Here is a 19,098-nt window from a genome sequence, read left to right on the forward strand (position 1 = left end):
AAAGATGAGGCTTTCTGGAAGGGAAACAAAATACAAGCTCAGGGGAAAAATTAAACCTCTGTGACTTCATTGCTTCCAGTCTTGTCTTCTTTTGCTGTACCTGTGCTGATCTGGAGGTTTCGTCTGAGTGGCGACGTCTGTCTTTCTGGAGAATACTGCAGTGAGTTCTCATGCCTTCAGCGCTGATATAAACAGTACAGAACTGTGGCAGCATCTATTTTTACTCCTCTACAACCAGATACACACTTTAACTTTTTCTTCTTTTTGAAAGTGGCCTATGAGCTATTAACACCTAACAATGAGGCACCAAGTCACATAAGCTTGAAACACACCTTGTGTTTACCTGAGACAGCAGTGGCATCTGATAGAAGGTGACTAGAGCGTGTTTAATAAAAGCAATTGAAACCAAAGGAAACTGCAGGGTCCGCGACAGTGAGCACAAATATTGTTATATGTTCTTGTTTACTCCAGAGGACTTAGTTAAAAATATCTGTACCACAATATTAACTACCTACAAATGCAGACAGAGCTAAACCGGGACTAATAAGGACAATGGCAATTCACAACCTTAATCACCAAGAAACATCGGTGATAAAAAGATGTTATCGGCACAGCTACAGAGCCCTTCTGCTGCCATTAATTATAAGATGATGAGAAAAGAGGGGTCAGCACATTAAAAATTCAATTTTAGCAGCGGTAACAAAGATGACCTGAAGCTAAGTCTCCCACAACAGATGGGAATAGTTTGATTACAGAATCATCTATTTATTATTAGGATTTCTTTTAGCTCATGCCTCTTCGAAGCTGCCATCCTTATGAGAAGACGCAACATGATTTTGGCACGCAGAAAACGCCACAAGCAACATGGTGATTTGCATTAATTCTAGGAGTCAATATTCAGCAAACAGTGGTACAAACGACAGTCCATTCACACATATCTAATGTCTATTAACAGCCAAGAGATATTGGATATCATTGCAACTGTCACCTCATTTGCAAAGACAGACAAGTCTCTGGTGAAATGCCAGATCGGTCACACTCATTTCATGGCTCATTAATGCAATTATGCAGCATTTATCTGTTAATGAATAATGTGTTTGTGTCAGTCTGTGTGCCTTTCTGATAATATAGTGCAATAACAACGTTAGTTTATTCCTCAAAGCCATAATTTTACAGAAAAGTCTCATTTGTTGGTCACAAGCAGAAACCAGCCAGTTTGCCCTGCAGTTTACAGAGGCTCAAAGCTTTGAACGACGACAAACAAAACCTCTGACCCCCCCTAGGATCAGCGTTCAGTTCAACAGCCACCAAAGTGGCTTCTTTTTCCTCACTGCCGGTAGTGTCAATAAAAAGGGTCAACAGTAAAGTTCAGGTCCGGGACAGAAGAAAAAAAAAAGATAAAGACACAGAACAAAATGCAACAAAAAAGGTGGGTAAATGAAATAAAAACAAGACTTTTAAAGACACGAATGGGCTTTGTTGACAACTGTCCTATTAGTTAATGTGTCACTCCAATGCCAAACAGGTAGCGACAGTGATTAGCCCCAGCATTCAGAGACATAAAGAGCTGCCTGAGCCAACAATGGCTAACAAGGCTGTCTAGAGAAGCGAGGAGGGATAAAGGAAAGGAAAAATCTAGGGGAGGACAGGAAGCCATCTGATAAATCACTGATAGGAAGAGAGCAAAGAGCAATAATGGCCGAACTCACCATTACATAGAGAAAGAAAGGAAAAGAGAGGCTTACTATTAAAGACACAGAGATAGGAACAGAGGCAGATACAGTCAATCAAATGACAAGACTGAAGAAAAAGAGCTGATAAAATGTCAGGGAAAAAAATCTGAAGGCGAAATTAACTGTTACAGGTGCAGCGCTCATAATGCCGGCCTAAACGAATAACTCGCTGCTGCAAAATGATAAACAATCACATTAGATTTATAACAGTCCCTGTGGTGTGTGGAATCTGTAATAAACTCATCAGTGTTTTTCCCTTTAGGTTTCAGAGCTCGAGGAAGGCTGACAAATGCGTCACATCATCACCATCTGTCACCAAATCACTGCTGGGCCAACTGGGAGTGCTGGGACAAGGTGAGGGGAGGGAGGAAGCCGTGTGGCCATCCTTATTATTAAGTCGGGCGGCTTTAGGCAGCAAGCTAACGAGTTATTGGGAGAGCAGAGTCGTAGGCAGGTGTTGAGCTCATAAAGTAGCTTTATGTGCATATGGGCAGTGTTGGAGCAGAACCTGTACCCTCACACAAATATGAGCAAAACTCAATTTCCTGCCAAAATGACACACGAGCACATGGCTGAGTAAACTTGCAGTGTGACACACACAAAGACACATAAGCAACAAAATCTGTAAAGCTCACAAGTCCTCCGTTTGCTCCTGATATGCTTTGTTTCGATGTGAAAAAGAATTCTTATATAATGGGGGAGGTTTTCTAGCTGAATGGGTTTGCTTATTTTACACTGAAGAACTAATCACAAAGTCCAAATAAATGATAACACCAACACTTTTAGAAATCACCAAAAGTTCTTAAATTAAACCCGCAAAGCAAGTGTTAACAAATGCAAATACTATAAGATAGTTATGATCAATACTGACACAGAGCAGATACAGGACACAATCCACTCTATTTCTTTAGTCTGTGCAATTATGGTAAAACAGGCTCGTGTTGTTTTTCAGAGAAATGATTCAACTGACTTCCAGATGTTACATTTAGGCAAAAAGACTGCTGCCCCGAGCTCAATCCCTCCACCCTTCATTTCATGATTTGGAGACATCATCTATTATCTTGTTCAACTACAACACATACAAATCTTTGAACAACCATCCATAATTATATATATACACACACACACACACACACACACACACACACACACACACACACACACACACACACACACACACACACACACACACACACACACACAATGCTGTGAACCACTTCTCATTTCTTTATATTTTGCTTAAAAAAAATAAAAAATAAAAAAGGGAAACATGCACATCTATGTATTGACACATGTGCAAAGGACTCAGTGGCACCGTGTCAAATGGAGCAACAAAGCCAGATTTGAAATCTTTGGTTCAAATTGTTGTCAGTATGTACAGAGAAGGTCAGGAGCCATCTGTGATACACGGTAAAGGCTGTGTCATGCTTTGGGGTTGCACTTCAGGCAGTGCTGTTTGAGAGCGTGTCAAAATGGGATGAATTATGAACACAGGAAAAGTACCATGAGATACTAATGCACCATGAGGTACTATCTGGAAAGCATCTGATTGGCAGCAACTTCATTTTTCAGCATGACAGTGATGCCAAACACACTGTCATCTTGACAAAACAGAACAATAGGCAGCAAACATCCAATGAAGCGCTTTGAACGTCCTTGAAGAAGCCCAGAGAGCTACTGCAACTGTACCCAAAGACTACTTAAAGAAATTACATGAAAAGAGAGTTCAGGCTGCTGAAGAATAAAGGTGATCATACCAAATACAGACTGTCGAGCTAGCTACAACTCTGTTTTTACTTTATAGACTGTGTCTCTTCCAAGTATGTTTGCACATTTCAATAAATTGCTGCAATTATTTCTCACTTTCCTAACAAAATATAAAGAATTAGTGGTGATTTAAGACAACTGCACAGTACTCTATGTAGGTTTATGTTGTGGTGACTGCTGGCTAAGAAAGAAACCTCCACATGTCTCCCTTAATGTACTTAAGCCTAAATAGGTTGCAACACTGACTGAGTCACTAGCGAGTGGTCATCATGAGTTCCTCTAGTTTCTATTCCCAAAGCGAGGATGCTCTGTTATGCTGCTAGTCCACAGAGATCTTGAAGTAAAAGTTCCTGGGATCATGGGAATCTAAGATTTCCCCTAGTGTTAAGGTGGCCTCCCGAAACTCCCAAATCTCATTAAAACCAATACAACAGTGGAAATAGAAAATCCAAAGCAAAAATAATGAAAAGCCACAAGAGGTGGGTTTATGAGCATGCACAATATAGAACTTGATCTTCTCCCGTCTTGTCCACCTGAGAGGAGAAATATAAAAAGTGCAGTTATTTGCAGAGCTACTTTCAGGTACTGGGTGCTAAACAAACCAATGAGTATGCTACAAGTTCTTGTTCTTGAGCTTAAGTGTTGGCAATAAACTGACCAAGCTCTCAAGCTCGGCAGACTTAATTGCAAAGGTCTGCAAAATATTTCTCTAAACACATCTCTACACGAAAGCTGGAGCTCTGAAAAAGTCAGGGCCCTATTAGATTAAAAATGGATCGTTTATCACATAAATACGACTGATAATTGTTTCTTCGCTTTTCTATTATTATACTAATAATCTTTCGTCTATACGATTGGTCAGCCACACAAGGGTTTTTGGGTCCTGGAAACTTGTAAATATATTTAATATAAAAATGAGATTAAAGTAACTATAGAATAATCAGAAACTAAATTACTGTCACTGCTTACTGTTCGGTTTTTGACACAATCCCATCTACAGCCGGCCCTTCAGAGACAGATAAGAATCAAGAAGCCACATTAACTTGAAGCTGAAGAGGAAACCAATATTAATCTAATGCTGATGGGAAGCAGCTCTCTGTGACTTGCAATTTATTCCAGTTTTATTTGGTGCAGTTTGTCTGAAATAGGTCTGGCTGAGCTTCTCCAGCTGCCATTTCTCAGACACGACGGATATGATCAAAACTGATAAAAGAAAATAGAATCAGGGTGTTTGTGGACTGGCTGATGATTCACACTGAAGCTGCTGAGGAAAATTTGGACTATTTCTCCATCTTTCTCTTTCTCAATGATACAACTGCATCTTTCCAGCACTCCAAAGACATAGCATGGCAGGCTGAAGGCACGCCTCTCTCTCTCTCTCACACACACACACTTGGCAATGCTGGGTTGTCTCCCTTGTGACCAATTCATAGCTAGATCTTCACTGAAAACTGAAGAGCTGCAAATTGTTTCCCCTCTCCTCAGCTTAACTGCCAATTACCCAGATCTGACAATGGCCACTTTACCACCACACACACAGAAAGTAGCCTATATGAAGCTGAAACTAACATTCCTGTGGAGGATGCTACTCAGTGGCTGTACTTCTGTATCAGTCAAGCCAAAAACCTGTTAGCCATCCAATCACACGTCTTCTTGTTACCACGTTAGCTTTTTTTAAACAATTTTTAATTGTTAAAAAAAAAAAAAGAAAAGAAAAAAACAGCTGGCAGAAAGTCAAAGGGTGCAATGCAAGATTTCAAGGCTTTATTTCTCATCAGTGGTAAGAATAAATGGTGTCGGAGTTCATTTCCACAAGACTACATCCCTAATAAAGCACATTGCAGGGGTTTGAAAGACAAAACGTTGCGTTCCTTGTTGTTGGTGTTTAAAGGTTCTTGGATAAGACCCCTGTGACGCGCAGAGGGCGGACATTTCACAGGTGGAATGGGCGAGCTGGGACCAATTTCCCCACTCGAGTCACACACCCATAGTTGGTCAGATCGATCAAACCACACTGCACAAATTAATTAATATCACTGGTGGCATATTTCCAAAAAAAATCCTAAAAGGAAACCAGCAGTGGATTAATCAGCGACACCAGAAAGATTTGATGCTATTAAGTACAAAGTCTTAGCCGATGACCCTTTCTTTAGCACCAAAGAGCCTTTAAACTCATTTCACAACACTGACAAAAAGATCAAAGGGGCCATTGAGAAAATGACTTTTACTTTGTTTTTAACATCTAAAACCATTCCTGTCTGCTGCGCTTCATCCCGATTTACGCACAGCAAACCATGGCAGCAATACGCGCTCGTTTCCTACAATAAAACGTTACATTTGAGCTTCCATCAGGACCCGAGAGTCACAACTGTTGCTCACTCCGCGCACCTCGCTCTGTGGCCAGGAGCTTTCTGAGCACACATCGCTCCATAAAAAAAGCCCGTCTGTTCGCATTAACAGGTGGATGCTGAGCAGAAAGCACACAAACACAAACTTACATGTTTAAGTTCTTGCATGCGGTCCTTCATGATTCCCCGTTTCGCCGGTAAATTGTCGTTATTCCCTCAGTTCCCGTTGTCTTCTGGGTGTATGTGACGGTGATGGAGCGGCGGGGCGGAGACCGACGGGTAGACGTGAGCTCGACCGAGAGGAAGAGGCGCGTCTGGCGGCAGCAAGGGGCGGTGATTTTCCCCCTTCGGTTCGGATGCTGGGATGGTGAGACCACTTTACAGAGCTGGGTGACGCGCAATAAAGGTGAAGCGAGGCCTTCCGCCGTTAACCCATTACTCACCCACAACTTCCTCAATCCGGACTAATTGACTTTATTTTATTTATTTTCTTCTTTATTCTTTTCGGAGCTCTTTTATTATTTTGGCTGCATATTTAGTCCGACTGCATGAAGGTTAGTTTGACACAAAAACCAAAAGCACTGGGAGCCTGCCTGAGGGGGGAAATTGTGTTGACTCTGGTGAGCAGGTTCGGAGATAACGCCCAGGTACTTTGCATTGTGCCAAAGCGAACAGCGACCCCTGTTGAAACAGACGGATATGGCAACAGTACAAGGAGCTCGAAATGACCCAGAAATATTGCCTTCAATAACATATTTTTGTATTTAAAGCTCCATTTGAGAAAATATAATTCAAAGAATTTATTTCTGTGTGTTTAGATGCTTGATAAACTCAATCTCACTACAACAATCCTGTTTTTTCCCCCCTTTAGTCAATATTTGTTGTTTCCTGAGCAAATTAAAATAAAGACAAGGTCCAAAGAAGCATTAAAAATAACTCTGTATTAGTAGAAATTTTGACATTATCACAATCTTCCAGCTGTTTTTTCTTAAGCATTTATTCAACTCTTGGGTTGGCTGGAGTCTGTGTCACTGGTCCTTTCCAGGCACAGAATCCCTGCAGTACCATACACCACTAAAAATGGTGCCAACATGGTGCAGCAATTTATTGAAATGTGACATACTGTATATAAAGCAAAAACAGAGCTTGTACAATTTTAACAAACTTCAAAGTCAGTAGTTAGTACGACGACGGTTATTCTTCAACACAGCCTGAACTCTCGTCGGCAGCTTTCTTGTTATTTCTTTAAGGAGTGTTCAGGAATAGTTCTCCAAGCTTCTCAAATCACATTCAAAGCGCTTCTATTGGATGCTGGCTGCCTTTTTGTTTTGTTCTCGGTCAAGTTGTTCCCACACTGTCCATCCATTCGCTACCGCTTATCCTTTTCACGGTCGTGGGGGGCGCTGGAGCCTATCCTAGCTGTCATAGGGCGAGAGGCGGGGTACACCCTGGACAGGTCGCCAGTCTGTCGCAGGGCTAACACATAGGGACAGACAACCATTCACATTCAGATTCACTCGCACATTCACACCTAGTGGCAATTTGAATTATCCAATTAACCTATCCCCACAAGTTGTTCCCACACTGCTTCAGTAAAATTGAGGTCCGGGCTCTGGGGAGGCCAATCCATGACCGATAAGTGTTCCATTTGTGCCAAGCAGAGGCTTTCCATATGATATTGCGCGCTGCAGCAAAATCTCACAGTACATTTCTGCGTTCATAATTTCATCAATTTTGACAAAATTGCCAACACCACGTTTTACAGACTGCTGTAGACATTCACTGTTGTGCATCTCTCCTGACCTCCTCCGTACATATTGATGACTGTCCTTGTGTAGTTTGGCATACCACACCCTTTTCTCCCCATTTCCTTTACCTAAGAACAACTTCTCGACAGCCACCTTTCCACTGAGCTTCTGATGAAGCTTCAGCAAACAGTAGCTCCTGTGTTAGATCCTAGCCCATTTTTCATAAGGACATGACTGTCAGGTGGTGCTGCAGATAGTTTTTTTTTTTGTTTGTTTTTTTATGCGTAGATCTTTTTACGGGGAATCTTCTTACCTCTCAAACTGTTATCTTTGATGTTCTTCATAGATTCAGCTAAAGAAATGGGAACACATTTTAAGTTTGGGGTTTTTTTTAGCAATGGGTTGCTAGTAACAAATATAAAATTGGTTCTTTGCCAACTTGTCTGTTATGTACAGACAAAACACTGGGTCATCTCTTGAATTAGATGCCTTCCTATGCTTGAATGATTCATAGGTCAGCATTTAAAAAAAAAAAAAAAAAAAAAAAAAAACATTCCTCTGAAAGTGGTCAGATAAAAAGGGCTGGACTCAAAAAGCTAAACAAAAGCAAAGAAATGCCAAGTGTCCAAAAAAACCCCAAAAGACCAACAGAAAGTCTGGAGAACAGAAGACCACTTCAAAACCTCAAGAAAGTCTGGCTCCTTGGAAGCGAAATATGCAACAATGAGGGGTGACTTAAAACTTGTGCACAAAAATTAATTTTTTCTTAGCTGCAAGAAACAATAATTTTCCTCCATTACAAATGAGGCTAGTTCAGTTTCTCCCTTGTAAACGCAGCTCCTGAAGTTTATTTCTTTTTAACCTGATTAACTACCATTTTTTTCATTATTAAGTCATTTTTATAATCATAGCTCCCTAATAAAGGCAAATTCATTTTGTGGCTCTTTCTTTAATTTCTTTTATGAGCTAAAAATAAATAATTAAACAACCTCAATACATTTTTTGTTTAGTTTTAATTGAGAAAACATTGCAGATAATACAATAAACCACAAAGATATGGCCACTTATAAAATTGCTTTGATTTATTTATACTGTTTTGCTTTTTCTTCACTGTGGTTTTTGCCACCAGCTGTGAGTACACACACATTTGTTCATGTACTTCCAGCCAAACTGAACATTGTGAGTGCAATCTCACCGCTTTTAGCGAGGAACACTCGACCAAATATAAAAACGACTGGCTGTAATTGCATTTTGCTCTTGCATCACATCCACTTGAATTAAAGGGCTGAAAAATAAATCAGAGTCCAAACACTCTGCAGTTCCAGAGGTGGTTCCGTGTGTGTGTGTGTGTGTGACAGAGGAGGGCTAATGAAGGCGCAGCTGCATGAGTCAGAGCTAGAAATGAGGTCTTCGCTTACGTCCAGTGTATTTAGTGTCGGCTCGAACCTCCCTGCAGGTTAACAAACACACAGCAGAGACAGAGAAGCCAGTTAAGGTGCATTATAAAATACAGGCAATAAAAGGTAAAATCCAGTTAAAGCTAAACTAAGTACATTACGACATTCAGAGCTTTAAGCTCGGCATAATGAATTCAATTTTTCGTCCTCTAAGAGTTGAAAATACACTCATGCACACACCGTCCCTGTCTCCTCCTCCTCTCCTTCTTTTCCAGGATCCAGTCTCGTCCCTTCTTCAGCGATTTTCCCTTCATGTTTCTGAAACGACATCTTTACAGCGACAAATGAATATTAATACTTAGCATTAGATGCAAAACATCTCACATATCCAGTCACTTGAGTCTTACTCTGTAAAAGGGAGGAAAACCTGCCTGACAGGGTTTTAAGTCAAGCAGGACAACGACCCTTTCTGTCATTTCTTTTGGTCTTTTGGCTTCATAAAGGCAGGTAAGACTGAACCTGCACTCATCAAAGCTGAGACCAGCTCACTATCCTATTGCAAAGTAATAAATGGGATGATTTATACGGCTGCGTTATCACAAATCATAAGCAAATCACCAATTATCCTGATGAGAATAAATTACAGCTGTAGCAAACAGTCCCCGACATCATTCATCTTTACTGATCATATTGTTTGCTGCAGTAAAAAAAGAGCTGTAGCAAATCCTTTGAAAGCTACTACCACACAGACGGGAAATAAAAAAAAATGTAAGGTTGTTAAAATCCCATACATTCTTTCCTTCGGCAGTCAACAATGAACAATCAGCAGAAAAACACATTAGAAAACACTCAAGTGGCCTCGGGCTGAAACACATTGCATATGTCTACATGAAACACAAACACACAAAAAGCTGTAAAAACACCAGAGATTGAAATAAACTGAATTAACAGCTGTTATGTCAACCCATGCAAACAGCTTTATGAAACAGTCTAATTGCTCAGGGTTGGCAGCATCGCCTGCAGTGGACGTCTTTACCTTTGTCCTGAGTACTGAACCTGGTTTGGAACAGCTTTGTCTGACGTTTCTGATCCCAGTCCCTGAAATACAGGAAAAAGACATTAACATGATCATCATCTGGCTCAAACAAAAGGCAGCAACCCACAACATCCACAGCTTTTCTTACTTTGGGAAGAACTCCTGCTACGCCGGCAAACAGACACAGGAAGAACCTGGAGATAAACAGGAAGCGTGTGTGTAAGAAAATGTAAACCAGCCAAACAGCTCCAATATGTAATCATACATCATGCAGCCAAGTCCCCCCTGTTCTAATTAGCCCTGTGTTGTGAGCACCCTGCTACCAATTTCACAGCCTATTAGGAAGGAATCAGTTGCAGACGTCAAAATAAAAAGGAGCCACTTCCAGTAAATACTGACTTTTTTGCTTTTGCACTGTTGGGGTAATCCACCACCATGCCTCCACTGAAACCTGCCTTCATGGCCTGTGTTGTTATCAGCTCGAGCTTTGGAGAGAAAAGAGGAAGGTGGTAAGTGAGTGAAGAGAAACCTTCAGGCTGTTCCTCTGCTGACACAGAGCCTTCATGGAAACACAAAGAGGGTTTTTTCCCCCTTTTACCTGTTCTGAGTTCTCAGGATAAAGCTGAAAGACTGCACGTGAGCCTCTTGACTGAAAGAGCAAAAAGAGGTTATAAAATGTTTTCATCAAAAATAAGCTTCCTGGATATTTGAGTGATAAAATCTTACCAGACATGAGTACAGAGTGCTAAAGAAGGTGTAGAGTCTCTTTGGAGGACTGTGCGTCCTTTTGTCTGCATTACAAAGCCACTGCAGGGCAGAGATACTGAAACAGGAAAAGAGTTTTTTAAAGGGGTCATAAATCATTCAAAATTCCCAGGAAGAGCCTGACTTATAAGCATCCTTTGTTCTTTACCTGACGCAACCATCAAAGGTACCAGGTCTGAACGGCATCCCGTGGCCCATGTCTCCCAGTACGAGGTCTCCTTCCACCTCTCTGTCCAGTGCAACATCTGTCACACAGAAGAGAATTACATTTGTTTAGAGTTTATGTATTTCTTGTGATGACATAAATGCACAAAAAACAACCAACTGTAACCGCATATTGGATCTGTTATCATGCTTAAAATACATTTTAGGCTTAAATTTCATTAGCCAATCACATGGCAGCAACTCGATGTATTTAGGCATGTAGACCTGGTCAAGAAGATCAGCTGAAGTTCACTAAGCATTAGAATTGGGACGAAAGGTGATTTACGTGACTTGAATTAAGCATTTTTGTTGATGTTATCAGGGCTGGTGTGAGTATTCGGAAACTGCTGGGATTTTCCCCGAACAACCACCTCTAATGTTTGCGAAGAAAGGTCGGAAAAATAAAATATCCAATAAGGAGCAGTTCAGAGTTAAAACATCCTGTTGAGGACAGAGGAGAATGGCTTGACTGCTTGGACTTGATAGAAAAGCAACAGTAAATCAAGAGTATTTTGAAACGCACAAAGGTCTGAGTTGTAGCAGATGGGCTACACCAGCAGACCACCACACCTGGTGCCATACCTGTCTGCTAAGAACAGAAAACTGAGGCTAAAATGTACATAAGCTCACCACAACTGGATTTAAGAAACATTGCCTGGTGATGATGAGTCTCAATTTCTGCTGCAGCACTTGGATGGCACGGTCAGAATTTGACCTAAATGACATTAAAGCGTGGATCCCTCCTGCCTTGTATTTACAGTTTAGACTGCTCGTGGTGTATTGTGGCGGGATATATGATTTTGCACACTCTGAGCATTTTATACTCTAGTTTTATGACTACCTATAAGTGTGTGAATGTATTGGATGTCCTGAAGCTAACAATGTCTTCCTTTAACTCATCTGGTTCCAGTCTGAAGCCAGACTTTAGGAATATTTTTGGAATATAGTCAAGCTTTGGCACTATATGTTGGGAAAAACATTACGTTTTAACACACGGACATCAATAAAACAGGAGGCTGACTGTTCATTCCCTTCAGGGGTGTTAGATTATGTCAGTATTTAGCTGCACATGTACAAATTTTTAATGATATATTCCGTATATCATGAGTGATATAAAGTTTGAGTGTCAAACGAACCCAACATCGCGGTGCTGATGTCGACTCCGACCCAGTAGTGTCCCTCTTCTGACAGGTAATCTCCGCTGAGACCGGAGCCACACCTGAGAGGCACAGACCAGATTGTTTCTCATCACAAATACATCAGATTACTGTGTCACATAACAATGAGTTATGTTCAAACTAAAACTCATCTTTTTTCTTTTCTTTTTTTTTCTATTACTAATAAAGAATTCAATAAGTTTGATTGGAGCTAGTTCTAAACGTGCATTCATTCATGCAACAGTACTGCCAATATGCGTCTACCTGTCAAAGCACTGCTTAGATTACTGATGAGCCTTTCATGTTATTGTTAAGAGTAAATATGTACTACCATGTTACATCTCTAACTTAATGCACTTGCTATAAGTAAATTCAGCCACTCACTCACCCAACATCCAACAAGAAGCAGGGCTGTCCCTCTGGCAGGCTCAAAAGCTCCACAGCTCTCTCTGACATCTGGGTCTGGATCTCAATCATTCGAGAGCTAAGAAGCAACAAAACACAACAAGATTTCAGATCTTTTATATTATTAAAACATTTTTTGGCAGATGCTAACTTAATTTTCTCGCTTATGAACACAAAATCAGGCAACTTGCTGCTAACGGACAGGCATAAAACTGTTCTCTATTCTGTTTTACTGTAAATCTGTCTGAATCAGGGGAAAAGGGGGGTAATGACACAGCTATACCCCTTTTTTGAAAGAGGAAGGGTGGTTCATACATGACAGCCACAAACAAAGACTCTTTAAGTTGTTATATGTTTGACCCAAAGGAGTTTTAGGTGTTTGAATCTTTGGTCAGTGTCCCACATCAAAGTAAGTTAGCCAAGGTGGGATGAAAGAGGCTAAACACGGGGCATCTTTAAATTTAGTCAAGAAAATGTATCCTTTCCTGAGGTCTTCAAATTAATTTATACACTGAACAACTGTGCAGTAATGAGCATTCACCCAGAGGTGCAACTAATGAGTTCTCATTAACAACCCACTGTACCTGGTTTGATACAGATTAACGGATTGCTCATTTAGTCCTAAAACCAAACGCTTTCCAGTTAAACATAAAAAAACCCATCAGTCAAGAAGCCATGAAGGCAGAATAAAAATGGTTTAAATGAAGTGTCTCAATCATATACAGAATGTATATATAAAGTGCAGCGGACAGTAAAGGGGTTGGAATAAAACTACTGAGATTAGATTCTTTATGTTAGAAATGCAACCCTAACAAAAAAATTAAATGAAGCGCACAGTTTAATTATGTCAAAGGACAGAAACACTGAGACACTGGATAAAAAAAAGAGCTGTGTGTTACATATAAACATGTAACGTAGTCACAAACATAGTATCGTTACATCCACACTCACTTTTGGGAGTACTTCTTGGCCTCCTCTTCATTGTAGAACTGCAGAGATTAGAGCACATCAGATTGACAGATCAGTAACACCTCAGTTTACTCCTACAACCCTGCAGCTGCTTCTCTGGTGCTTCAAGCATCATTTAAACCAGACCAACACACAGCTCACCAAATCACATCCTTTGAAAAAAACAAATTACCGACTCATGTTCACTAAACAACCATTTAAACCATGTCTTTAAAGCTGCTTCAGCTGGAGGCCTTTAAAGAGCCATTTATAGATTTAAAATGCTCCTGTAGAAGAAGCACCGGCAGAAAACAAAAGCTAAAAAAAAAGAATAAACCGTCCGACTGACCACATCTGGAGGAGCTGAGTGTTCGGGTCGTCGACAGCTGGACGCCATGCTCGCGTCTACTTGTCAATCGTTATGTTACGGGAGTAATTTTACTTAATAAACAAGCTGCCTGGTAGCAAAAGACTCACACGTGAATTATGTTGACGTCATTCACAAGCGACGGCACGCCTCTTCTTCTTTTGCACCGTTTGGAACGTTGGAGCGCTTTACTGCCACCCTCTGACCTGCCGTGCCGACCACCCTAAGCTTTCTAAAATAAATAAATAAATAAAATAAATGAAAACATATGAAAAGATCATTTTTTATTATCAATATACATTTTTACTTTGATCCTAACATAGTACTATTATCTCAAATTTTGACTTAATTCTCAAAATTAGAAATGCTAGTAAAGAAAAGATTGAAGTCGAACTGGAAGTTCATTTTTTTTAATTAATTGAGAATAGATTGTTAGAAAAAAAACGACTAATACTTTATTCTGAATGTGGTCCCAATACTTATACATTATTTTTCGTAGCAAATTTGCAATACTTACTACTTCAACTTAAAATCTGGATCTTGGATCTTTCGACTTTAATCTAGCACATTCTTTTATTATTGCTGTTGATTTTGAGAGGGCAACATTTTGAGATAAATCTCAAATAATAATATTTGTAGATTAACTGTAATGAAAAAAATCAGATTTAAATCAGATTTATTGCCATATTTTTAATACTATATTTATTACATTATTATAATCACTAATTATAATCATTTTTGGCCCTCCATATCATCACCAACTTACTGTTTATTTTTAATATATCTTTTCATCGTGCTGCATCTTTGTGATATGATTTATTGTCTATTTTTTGCACCTTTATCCAGGTTCTCATTCCTCTTGACTCCAACAAAAACAGGAACTTTATGCAGAAACTAATTCATTCATGAAATCCTCTTATCCGTCTTACTTTGCATCCAGAGAGATAGAAACCCTTTCCTCTATAAAATTCACGTTTAATTAATCACACAGTAACAAAGTTGGAATTATCTTATCAAAGGTTGTGACGCTGTTGCATGGGTAGCTACTCTGTCTTTTACATTACAAAAGAAAATAAAAATAATGTTTTAAGAATGAGAAATTGTCATTTCATTAAAAGAAAAGGACTTAAATTAAATCTCTCTCAAATTTTTTTACATTGTAGAAGATAAAGATAATCAATTGTCCTAATTTCCTTTAATTTTACACGAGAAATAAAGTGTTAATGTTGATCTTTATGTTACTGGTGCTCTGCTAAATGATTGGTCGGTTGTGTTTGACTACTTCCTGTAAACATTGACTCTGATTGGGTCCTCTTTCTCTCACGCGCCGGATGCTGCAGCTGTTTTCCGGCCCCTGCTCGGTAAAATGGCAGAGGTCGGTCAAAGGCTGGGGAACGGAGTTTACCGGCTGTCTGCTCTCAAAACCAGCCAGAGTCGAGCCGTGTGCCCCGGAGGAAGTCCCGGGTGTCTTATAACAAACCATGCCTTCGTTTCCGGTCGGGTTACAGAGAAATCAGTCCAGTCAGCTTCAGAAAGCACAGAAACACTTCTCAGGTCAGAGAAAGTTTCCACAGTGAAGGAAAGCGGGAGTCAGGTGTTGGAGAGTGCGGCTGCCTCCGGTTTCACCGAATTTTTAGAAAACACGGGGAGCCTGCGAGCTCATAAAGCTGCTCTTTTCCTCCAGAAGAAGCTGCTGCTTTGCAGGATGAGACTGTGGACGACAGCAGCTGTCTCCATCCACCCTGACGCCTTCAGGTCCCCCCAACAGCGCCGAGCTCTCTGCACGCTTACCTTCATCTTGGCAGATCCTGGATCAGACAGGCTGGGAAGTGGACACGGTCTGAATCTGCTCCATGACGCCCTGAAGTCAAGTTTCACAGCAGCTAGAAGCTACAGCTGGAGGTCAGAAGACGCTCCTCTGCTGCACAGGAGCAGGACTGCCTATTATGACATCCTCAAAGTGTCTCTCAGTGCCACGCAGTCTCAGATCAAGACGGCTTACTACAAGCAATCCTTCATCTACCACCCTGACAAGAACCCCGGGAGCAAGGAGGCCACCCAGCGCTTCTCTGATATCAGCGAGGCTTACACCGTGCTGGGAAACATCAGCCTGAGGAGGAAGTACGACCGCGGCATCCTGAGCCGGGCAGACATCCAAAATGCAGGCAGACCCTCCAGCAAGGAGGCTTCCAGCAGATCCACGGGCTCCCAACAAAAACCTCAGCAGAGAGCCAGACAGTTCTCCCAACCTGGAGGGAGGCCCATATTTGATTTTGATGCCTTTTATCAGGCTCACTACGGGGAGCAGCTGCAGAGAGAGAAGGACCAGAGAGCCAGGAAGCAGCGGATGGAGGAGGAGCTGAAGAAGCATCATAGCAGGTGGAGGCAGAAGAAAATGATGGAGGTGGCTGTGGTAATGCTGCTGGCCATGGCAGGGCTAATTATTATCAATGTCAACGGGCCTTGAAATAGAAGCGGCAGCCGGAGGCGCTTCTGGGGCTGCACTTTATGACTCTCAGGGTGAGGAGGTGGAGACGGGAAGTGTTTGCACAGTTGCTGACAGCTGAAGAGGTTCAGTTGTTTTCAGGAGTAAACAAACCGTCTCACTCGGATTATTTAAGCTGTTTCAAGCAGCAACTTGTTAGGCTCCGTGTCTGTACTGTATACTGATTGTTTAAAAACATGGGTTCATTTCTCAAGTCTTCGATTGAAAAAAACCAAAAGAGTTCTTGCTTTTTACAGTCATTCCTCCTGTTCATGCTTAGTGATGACAAAAAAAGAGGCCAGGCTTCATTTTAATAGTTCACAGGACATAGAATTGACCTTTAAATCACGCATGATGTGTTTTTATTGTAAGCGATGTTGGACAAAAGCCCCAGTTTTCCCCTTCCAGTCAAAAAACTGAAGCTAAAATGAGCCTTCAGCTGTCCCCATTTCAAAGAGGATGTCCTCTTGAAAGACAGGCTCTTTTGTTGGCAGCTCACTATTTCTATATCTGCCTGAGCTCAGGGTGGAACTGCTTTTCAGGGAAACAAAGAGACTGGGTTTTGAAGGTTTTGAAAGTTCATTTAAGAAGAGGATCGCTTAAATCCAACAACCTGTGCCTACGCTAAGTGGAAAATCAGGTTGTGCATTTGTCTGAATGTCCCTTTTTTTTGTATGTATTGGTTCATTGTGAGCACTATGCACACATGGTGTGAACACGTCCTTAATGACCAGTGTAAACATGAGGAATGATTACAGAAAGCAAAACCTGGTTGAGACAGGCAGGGATGCTGTACGACAACAACTGAATGTTTCAGTTTCTCCACGTGTAGAAGGGCGATGGATCGAAGGCAGTGGAAACTGTAAACCACCCCACAGGTTGGGGACTTGAATGTAAGTCAGGGGTGTCAAAGTCATTGTAGTCACCGGCAGCCCATTTTGATCCACAGTCGGATGATTGGAGCGAAACCCGCATTAAACACCACAGTGGACCTGCAAAAGCACAAAACCTTCACATGTAGCTGTTGTAACTAACAAAAGCAACAATAACTTTGACCCATTTTCACTCATGTACAGTGATGTTTGTGGATTTTATGAACAAGTTAAAGATGTCGCTGCTGTCCTGTAGTGTAACGGTTCGTGTTACCAGGGCCCTGCATTTGACACCCCTGATACACTCAGTGTATGGGTGATGTCCTCATTACCTCATTTCATGTTTTTATGTCTTAAGAGGTCAAAGCTCCAACAACACCTGTAGTATTAAGATTACCCTGATGAAGGCAGCAGGCTGGTAAAAATCACAAAGCTGTTCTTTATACTGCAAATGTTGCTGGAGCTTTGACTTCTTTGGACCCTTTTTCTTTTCTGTGCATCTATGAAATAGGTGTAGAAACATGTTGCAAACCATGTACCTGGCATAGACTTGGGTTAGTCTTTCTAGCACCTATACTATTTTCTGTAGTAGCAGGCTGAAGTCAGACAGCTTTTGGTGGTTCAGGTTGATTTCTGTCTATCAAACTTCTGCAAAAGGACGAAGATCATTCAACTTGTCCTTCCTGTATAATGCACAATTCTTTTGGCCTTCCTTATACTCCAGCTCTGTAATGTGGAAAAATCACTTTAGTAAAATTTGAAGATTATGGATTTTTTTTTTTTTTTTGTCCCACTGGGGAAAAAAAAGATTTGGTACCAAATATATATTTTTTGCCATACATAAGTCAAAATTTAAAATTACAATCTTGTTCCTTATTTTGACTTTTCAGTGGCAAAAACAAGTTTCCATATAAGATTAAGCTGGTATTAGTTGCATTACATACTTGCACCTCCTTCCATGTATTTCAGTGTAAATATGTTTATGTATTGTAAAATTTAAATTTAAAGTCGATTATTATGTGTGAGGAAAGCTCCAGTACGAAAAATACAAAACTGTGCAGTGCATCCCTTTTCTTCCTAACTGATTCAGCATCAGGGCAGAGTCTGTTCCAGCTGCCAGAAGCAGAGGACAACAACACGGAGGGCTAACACAGAGAGACAAGCACTCATATTCACATTCACACCTATGACCAATTTAGAATTACACGTTACTCTAACATGCATGTGTAAAGGGAGAGAACCTATAAAGGTACAGAGATAAAGTCCCCGGCCAAAGAACTCAAACCCTTCTTGTATTCTCGCTGTGAGTTGAAAGCGCTGCAGTTACCTAATAATTACCTGAGCCGAGGATTCAGCCCAGCTTAGAAGCGATTACGTTTTAGTTTCAGAATCAGAAAGGGGTTTATTGCCAAATGTTGAGCAGGTTTACAACATTAGGAAATTGCTGAATCCAGATTTCTTTTTCCTTGTGAGATAACTGTATCATGTCCTCATGAATAGAAATTAATAATAAAAAATGCATTATATGATACTGCATTGGTGTTTGCAGGAAAATAATTACTACTTAAATACTATGTGCACAGAGCACCCGTGTTTGTCCCCCCCAATGTTACAAGAGCTGACCTGTAGAGGGCATCTGAGCACAACGAAATGATCACTAGGTTACAGCTGGAGGCCTGACAGGCTCCCAGAGGCTCTTTGTGTGAGTATGAATGCATGCAAGCTGTAACATATTAAAGACATAAAAGCACTACAAATATTGACTCATGTCTTTAACTTGTTGTCTAGCATAAGTCAAACATTTGTAAACTGTGGCTTTTTAAATTGAGATCACTGGCCACCCTGATGAGTCTACGTGGGGAGCAT

The 19,098-nt window shown here is 40.8% G+C and overlaps 3 protein-coding genes across 5 annotated transcripts in view; 1 reads left to right on the plus strand and 2 right to left on the minus strand.

Annotated features, from left to right (window-relative positions):
• LOC147314617 (syntaxin-1A-like) overlaps positions 1–6,468 on the minus strand; it is an 87,114-nt gene extending 80,646 nt beyond the window's left edge. For 2 of the 3 annotated variants that reach the window (XM_086261670.1, XM_086261668.1), the window contains exon 1: positions 5,999–6,468. In XM_086261670.1, the coding sequence (XP_086117796.1) occupies positions 5,999–6,028 (30 nt within the window). In that variant the 5' untranslated portion in view covers positions 6,029–6,468. The remainder of the gene's footprint in view (positions 1–5,998) is intronic. The other variant, XM_086261669.1, reaches the window with a different exon arrangement.
• Positions 6,469–8,576: 2,108 nt separating this feature from the next.
• bud23 (BUD23 rRNA methyltransferase and ribosome maturation factor) lies at positions 8,577–14,022 on the minus strand. The gene is made up of 12 exons (XM_086261671.1): positions 13,858–14,022; positions 13,512–13,549; positions 12,544–12,639; positions 12,135–12,217; positions 10,943–11,039; positions 10,756–10,852; positions 10,628–10,678; positions 10,429–10,514; positions 10,178–10,223; positions 10,030–10,091; positions 9,234–9,323; positions 8,577–9,046 (listed from the first exon to the last, which is right to left on the minus strand). The coding sequence occupies exons 1-12, from the start codon at positions 13,903–13,905 to the stop codon at positions 8,992–8,994; spliced, it is 849 nt and encodes a 282-aa protein (XP_086117797.1). The 5' UTR covers positions 13,906–14,022; the 3' UTR covers positions 8,577–8,991.
• Positions 14,023–15,220: 1,198 nt separating this feature from the next.
• On the plus strand, positions 15,221–17,443 carry dnajc30b (DnaJ (Hsp40) homolog, subfamily C, member 30b). The gene has a single exon (XM_086261672.1). It carries the CDS (start codon positions 15,242–15,244, stop codon positions 16,340–16,342), a length of 1,101 nt encoding a protein of 366 aa, XP_086117798.1. The 5' UTR covers positions 15,221–15,241; the 3' UTR covers positions 16,343–17,443.
• The last annotated feature ends 1,655 nt before the right edge of the window (positions 17,444–19,098 follow it).

The sequence above is a fragment of the Aulonocara sp. 'chitande type north' Nkhata Bay genome, linkage group LG14, assembly GCF_057382095.1.
Source record: "Aulonocara sp. 'chitande type north' Nkhata Bay isolate Kocher_YH1m ecotype deep benthic linkage group LG14, A_spYH_male_GT1.1, whole genome shotgun sequence".
In the NCBI taxonomy this organism is placed as follows: domain Eukaryota; kingdom Metazoa; phylum Chordata; class Actinopteri; order Cichliformes; family Cichlidae; genus Aulonocara; species Aulonocara sp. 'chitande type north' Nkhata Bay.